This window comes from Sphaerodactylus townsendi, linkage group LG12 (assembly GCF_021028975.2).
Source record: "Sphaerodactylus townsendi isolate TG3544 linkage group LG12, MPM_Stown_v2.3, whole genome shotgun sequence".
Classification (NCBI taxonomy): Eukaryota; Metazoa; Chordata; class Lepidosauria; order Squamata; family Sphaerodactylidae; genus Sphaerodactylus; species Sphaerodactylus townsendi.
The window spans coordinates 49,838,393-49,845,766 of NC_059436.1; the positions used below are offsets into that span (position 1 = coordinate 49,838,393).

A 7,374-nucleotide genomic window follows, 5' to 3' on the forward strand; every position below is an offset into this window, starting at 1 on the left:
GATGCAGCAAGTTGCTTTAGTTCCTATTGGAGAGAAAGGCAGGGTATGGATGAAGCACGTATGTTCCATGCATTAAAAATAGAATACCTATTTCAGCTAATCGTCACTCTTTACCGGGTACCAGCTTCCTGATCAAAGCAGTCAGAAGTTTAATTTATTGTATTCCACTCAAAGATCATGCAGTGTTATTTTTAAACCTTTTAAAAATTAATCTACTTGTTCTTAAAATGATCAAATAAAAAAATCACAAATGTAGAGAATGCTGGCATCTGCCAAAGAGTTTAAACAAGAAGACATAAACATGTCTTATTCTTGGTGTAAAGTGCTGTCAAATCACAGCTGGCTTATAGCAGCCTTTCAAGCCAACCTTCTCTCAGGCAGCTTTAAGACTGCCTGTTCTTCTGCATAGGTGGCCTCCTATAATTTCCCTTTGATGGTCACCTCACCCGGCAAGGGTACCACTGCCAGCTTACAGGATCGAATTCCCCAAGCTTAGCTTCCGAGATGAGGCTAACCTGGAACATCCAGGTCAGGCATTCTTACTTTAACTAACTAGAATTATTTCTAAGATTCATACTAAAACCTTTGCAGAAAAAAAACAATTACATGAGCCAACATGATTTTATTAAATCTTATGATTTGTAACTTCTAAAGGTCTAATGGGATGTATCTTAAGCAAACAGTGATATTTTCCCAGTGAATATTTGTTCTGAACAATCCTATGATTGTTCTCGGCAGGAAGTCATCTATTCACAGCTCTAGAAAATATTATGCATTTATTTGTTAACAATAGACTTAAGGGTTTTTGCCTTTTTGTGAGTTGTCTGTCTAAGGCATGGGTCTTCAAACTATGGCCCTCCAGATGTTCATAGACTACAATTCCCATGAGCCCTACCACTTGGCCATGCTGGCAGGGGCTGATGGGAATTGTAGTCCATGAACATCTGGAGGGCCATAGTTTGAAGACCCCTGGTCTAAGGCAAAAACTCTGAATTGCTAAAACTGTGAAGAAAATTTTCATGCTTGCAGTTTTACACAGAAATACAGTACTCAGGCCTAATAACAAACCCTATTTAAGTCCTCAACAACATAATATCCTGAAAGAGCCATATCATGAAATGGTCCGTTGTGTGGCTGAGTAGGATGCAATTTGGCCAGTGAAGTATAGGTTACAAAGGAAATGTCTTTGCCAAAGAATGAGCTCTATGGTGTGCGTCATCTAATTTGACCTGAGACTTGTAGCAGTGGTTCTTGAGATGCCTCCCCACTCCCGTTTCTTCATCTCACCTGTACACCACAGTGCTGGGAGTCCAAGGAGAAGAGGATGCCTCAAAGGAACATTGTCCAAAGCTCTGAGGTGGCTGGTATTCCAGCCCTCTTCCAGCTTTGGTTGAGTTACCAGCCAAGCACTCCAAGTTCCTCTGGCCGTTGTAGAAGCAAACTGAAGCCATAAGCTTTGGAGGCAAAATTAACAGCAGAAAGAATATCTGGGGGTGGTGCAGTTTACAAAAAGCCTTATACATATACTTCTGACAGGATGAAATATGCATGCGGAGGTTTTCCCTTCTTTAGGCTTTTCTTTTTTACACAGGGTATGGGTGAACGACATGGCAACTGCATTGTTTTCAACTTCTTCAGTAAACTGAGTAGGTAAATTTCTCTGCCTAATTCAAGTTCTCTGAAGGAAAAGTTTAAAATTTATTTATTTAAAATTATTAAAGTTTTAACGGCAACATCAAAAGGCTCCTCGGGGCTTCAGTTTCTTTGGAAAACAAATGCAGCCTCTACCACTAAGGGAGATGTCTGTGTAAATCCTCCACTTCCAGCTCCCACATATTCCTATTCAAGACACTGTCCATCAGAGCTGTCATCTTCACTGCTCGAAGGATGGGCTCCGGGCTACAAGACAGAACCAAACCCATCACCATCACATATTTGCCAGCAATGAGGCAAGGCCGTCCTTTGGGGACCTTGTCTACTCCCTGAACTGTGAAACAGCCGCTTTCATCTTGTATCTGCACTGTCAAACGGTCCTGATCCACACTGAGCACTGTACCCTGCATCCACACCAGGGGGACTGCCAACGCAGGTCGTCCATATTCCTCCCGAGCCAACTGCCACTGACCACCAGGGGCCCGACAGCACTTTCTCAGCTGTGCAGCCAGAATCTTGACTGGTGGGGATCGCAGAGAAAGAGGGTCTTCTGACATCATGCCACTCCTCCTTCCGGTCTGTTTTCACCCACAGGAAAAGCACATGTAGCCCTTTAACATAAGATATAAGAGAAAAGGTATTAATCACGTGCAACCAAACTTCTTTTGGACATGGAATACAGTAGGATATTTAGAACAACATCTCTCTCCAAAACAGAAATGCTCCCTAAAAGAGAAATATAAAACTCTTATGGGATCATATAGATAGATCAATGCATAAACACACCATGGGTTAAAAACCTACAAATACTCCAAACTAAAAAGAAAGCAAGAAAAAACATTGGGGTGCTGTGTAGTGTAGTCGACCCACGTGGTCAGCGTAAGAACGAGACGAGACGCGGAGATAACATCTGGTGGAGATCGCCAGCAGCGGGAGCCCGGAGGTCCGTGTTCCTAGCGAGTCTACCGCGTGCTGGTTCCTGGCACCTTTTATTGTTATTCTATCGGGGGCGTGTAGGAGGGAGGACCGGGGGGAGTTCCGGGAGAGCGGGAGGCGGGAGGTCGGGAGATCATCATGTGATGCATGCTCTCACCTGGCTACGTGCGGAGAGAAGCGTAAGCGTCTGAGCCTAATCCTCACCTGGGGGCAAGACCATTGTCCCTGCGCCCGGTGATTGAGCCAGATAGTTCATGACCCGTGACTCATAGGGGGATGAGGAGTGGGGGGTGCGTATGAACTCAGAAGCGGTCAGAGGGTCCGCTGGCGCCCCTGCTAACGTTTCTACCATCACGGGCGCTGTTGGGTCAGCAGTGCATTACTTAAGATCTCCTCCCTTTTTTTTACATTTTGTGAAGGGGACCGAAATGCTATAGGGGTGATTTAAAGGGACGCTTTTGTCTCCTCCATTACCGTCTGGTCAAGCTGGACCGGAAAGCTGCTTTGTGTAACATTAGAACTTGGTTGCGGGTAAGGGAAATTCGAGGGGCTTCTTTACACACGCTATGGCAGGCAATATTAGGACACACACATTGAACGGTAAACAAGATCCGGATAACGAGGCACACAAATTAAACCAATGCAGAGCTGTACAATAGCACTCAACCATCCTCCCGGCAAGTAGCCAGCTCCAGAGGGCTGACCATCACTCAATGGGGCAAAACATCATATTTTCAGTTAGATTAGATACAACTTCTTGCAGCCTCACACGCACTTTGGCATATGAATCAATCTGGGAATTATCACGAAAAGTGATTAAAACAACACATATTATGTACAATATTCTTCACAACCTTTGGTGCGAGGATGTAATAATAAACAATAAGTAATCGAGTAGCTGCACGATTGTCTAAGGTCGCTTTGACGAAAAATTCCTACGCTGCTCGGAGGCCAGGGCATCCAGAGCGGTGGAGGTGTAGAGTTGATGGACTTCGCAAGGGCACAGGCCAGCCGGCCAATAGTCTTGGTGGTGTTACAGGAAACAAGTATCCGGGACTCCCACAAGGGAAGTTGGCGAGGGAAACACACTCCGCTTCTTTGAGCTAGGAGTCCGCCGCCTCCGGGCAAGGGGGGGGTCACGAGGGGAAGGGCGGAGCCGGGTGGCTGTGCTTTGGGCTTCCGGGTGAAGCCTGAGGCAGAACGTCATGGTGAGGGCGGTTAAGCAAGAGAGTTCCACACACAGGCTGGAAATGCAGCAACAAACAAATAAACAACACATAACTTCTAAAACTACCATGCATGCAATACACTTCAGCAATAGTTGGTTCATAGTAAGCAATACAAACATGGGCTTAAAACGCATACATAGGCTGATGATGATGTACGGAAGGAAGGCAACCCTGCGGGTTGCATAATCTGTCCAATGCATGGCTCTTTGCTGTTTGATCTACCAAAGCTACAGAGCCACGGCGTTAGAGTCCATGGATTCTCTCAAGAGCGTAGGGAGAGCTAATACTTCGATAGTTCTTTTAGCATTGCAGGTTCAGTGATTTCTCACGGAAGCAAGCGTTGTGAGAGAAGGCGTGGTTCCAGCACAATATTCCGCCGCTGGAGAACAGCCGGGAGAGTTCTGGGCAAGGGTTAATCTATCAGGAATGTCCCTGGCTGCAACTCCAAGCTTCAGCCAGGGGCTGCAGAGAGGGAGAGAGAGAGAATAGCGATTGTAGATGAGGAGCAGCAACACGCTGCATCAACCCTTCTGAGCCACAGCTGGCTCCGAGAAGCTGCCAAGCCACTCAGGGTGACACAGCTGTGGGGCTGTGGATCCTTGTGGAAGAATGGGTGTGCTGGCTCCAGAGAGATCCCCTCCCATCTCGGCCCAGGCTGGGGCAAGCGGGCCCTCTCGACAGGGCGGCGGGTCGATCCTCCAGGGAGGCCCCGCCCATCTCCGGGATGGGGCTGGCCTGGCATGGCTGCAGCGTTGGACTCCTGTATGGAAGAGAGAAAAAAGACAAGCAATGCCTTTTCCCCAGGGCTTTTTAAGGCGTGGCTGGCTGAGTTAGTCCTTATAGATGATTTACGGAAAGCCCGGAGCCCTGAGGGCGGCAATTTTGATAGATAGAGAATGAGAGAAGAGTGACCTTTGGATATGGTCTGCCTGATGAGACCTTGGATTGGGTCGATAGGGGGGGGAACTACTCCACCTCTTCGGGCTTGGTTTCTTGGGCTTCAAGCTGAAGTGAGGCGAGCAGTTAACTGGCCCATTCCGGACAACGCATCATCTTGCAACATTCAAGGCGCTAAGAGATACAAGGCAGGGAATTGCCCGCGCTTAGGAGAAGGGAGAGGTCATATCCAGGTCGGATGTTTGTTTGTAAAACAATCCCAATCACCGTCCACAGTTGTGTGGGTTTTTTTTGCAAAGCAACTTAAACAATTCACAATTATAGTTTCATACCGTAATATAGCATCTATAGGGAAAAGATATAGAGTAAGATGCAAAGAAAAACAGTTCCTGGGCTTGAGGTTTGATCACAGGAGCAAATTGAGAGGGGTTTGCAAAAAACCCTTTATCAGATCCTTCTAGATCTAGAGGCGGGGTGCGCGCCAGCCCATTAGAAAGAGTGGAGGGTGCGCAGAAAGGGAAGGCAGGGGGGGTAAAGTGGTTTGGAAGTCAGCTCTCTCACTCCTTCCCCTCCCGTGAAGGGGACTTTGGCCGGTTTGAGCTCACGCTTCCTACCTTCACAGCGGAGGCTGTGTAAGATAGGGTGTGGCTGAGAGACCCCCCTTGGCACTGTGACTAGCCGGGGAGCCAGCAGAGAATGTGGAGCAGCATGAAAATGATTTTGGCTTCATATGTAAATCCTGGCGCCTACGCCAATGTGGCAGTGTAGGCTCAGATGGGATCGGAAGCGAAAAGGTTCTCTACAAGGAGAGGTTTGAAGAAAAGTTTTGGGCAGCTGTTAAACTAAGATGGAGGCGGGCTTCTGAAGCAGGTCCCCATCGGTATCCTGGGGAGCACGCACGAAGCTGTGTCCCGCTTTAAGGCGGATGCTGTGAATGGGCTAAGCCTCTTCAAGGCATTGGCCCACTTAATCAGAAGGTGAAAACCTTTAATTGAAGCACAAGAGCATACGCTTAGAAGCTAATGGAAAGGCAATCCCCCCTAAGTGAGGGGAAAAACTTTAGGGTCTCTTTGAAAGGGGCAAGACATACAGAACATACATAGGCATACAGAGCACATATAAAGTAACGCAGGGAGGTGATTGCAACTCTGATTTGAGATTTTGCCTTCTCTCTGAGGTGCTGACGCATTTTGCTGCCACTGGGAGCTTTGGAGCTTAGGGCTTTGCACAGGTACTCAGAGCCGCTATGAGATCTGGTTTGAACCTTACAGCTGGAGAGGGCCAAGGGGGCTTCTTCTTCACGTAAGGCTACTTTTGGCTTAAGGCCATTGTGCGAAAGCATCTTCCCCTTTCCATGCCTCATTGTCCCGTGAGATTGGCTGGTGGGGTAAGATTCTGAGGAGGGTTCAAAACGGCAGTCCTCTTGGATAATGACACGGACTGGGCATAGTGCCAGAATGTTACGCATGCTTCCGTCAGCATTTCCCTTCTTGCTGCAATTCAGTGCGACTGTGGACTTCTGCAGAGATTTGTGCACGCGTGCCACTCTGGGGCACTCGGGCGGAGGCATGGTGACTTTGGAAGCAGAGGGGTTAGCAGAGCAGGAAGTATAGACGTAGGGAGGGAGCAAGCTGCGCGTACTCAGCCCAATGGTCTCCGTGGGGATGGGATCACGCGTATACTGAGCTGCGGGCAGCCAAGATCTCATGGGGAGCTCCGGGAAGGGTTTGAGGTGCGGATCTTGGTTCCGGCTGGGAGATGCCCGGCGCCAAGGCCTCCCCAGCGGGCATTGGGAGCGCCCTGCCCTAGACTTTCCTGGGGGTCCTCGCCCTCTGGGGAGAGACCCTCCTCCGGCCAGGGTTAGTGGCCCCCCCCCGGCCAGCGCAGCCTACAATTCCTCCGAAATGTCCTGGCTTGCCGCGAATTGAAACATCTCCCGCCTCGGGCTGGGCTGTCTCTCATGGCAGCGGAGAGGGCGGCGGCTAGAAGGCTGGCTTGATGGGCTTAAAGCCACCCGATATCCTGGCAAGCTGGTTGAGCACGTCGGCCAGCTCGGGGCCCCTTCCTAGGCCTGTGATCGCTGGCGGTGCACTCCAGCGGAGGCTGCTCTCCTTGGCAAGGCGCTACATGAGTGCTCCTCGCCTCCTGGGCCTCCCTCGCGGTCAACCTGCGTTCTTGAGGGGCCTCCCTAGGTTTGCCTGTTCACAAATCCTCAGCATAGGGCTCTTCCTTGGAGGCTTCTGCACCGGGTGCTGTGAAAAACTTTGGGTTGGCTGTCCGGGTATTGGGACTTTCAAAAACGCCTTGTAGGCGCATTCAGGAGGCTGGCATTCTGCAAGGGTGGGCCACAGGCAGGACAATCTGATCGCTGGGGTTGGTGAAGGCATCGAAGCCGGTGAAGCTGCTGCTGGGCGGTGTAGGCGCCCGCCAGAGGTGGCTGCCAGCTCCTGTTGAAGCACTTCGCTGGCGGAACTTCGCCTTTCCCAGATCACAAATTGTGCAGGGCCCAGGAGTATGCGAAAGGTGGTACTTTCTCCAGTCGTCCGGAACCATTAGGTGGTGTTCTTCGCTGATAGCCTCCAGCATGCCTCTCACGTAGGGGCTAGTGACTCCTACGTCCCGCATCGCTGCGGAGCCCAGTGAGGATGTTATAGCTTGG

General features: G+C 49.7%; 1 protein-coding gene across 1 annotated transcript; it reads right to left on the reverse strand.

The window, feature by feature from the left end:
- Positions 1–1,686: 1,686 nt before the first annotated feature.
- Positions 1,687–2,262, reverse strand: RMI2 (RecQ mediated genome instability 2). The gene has a single exon (XM_048512057.1). The coding sequence runs from the start codon at positions 2,211–2,213 to the stop codon at positions 1,791–1,793; it is 423 nt and encodes a 140-aa protein (XP_048368014.1). The 5' UTR covers positions 2,214–2,262; the 3' UTR covers positions 1,687–1,790.
- Between the last annotated feature and the right edge of the window lie 5,112 nt (positions 2,263–7,374).

Excerpts from the sequence above, each read along its gene's own strand:
- RMI2 (XM_048512057.1), bottom strand. The coding sequence starts at position 2,213 with ATGATGTCAGAAGACCCTCTTTCTCTGCGATCCCCACCAGTCAAGATT.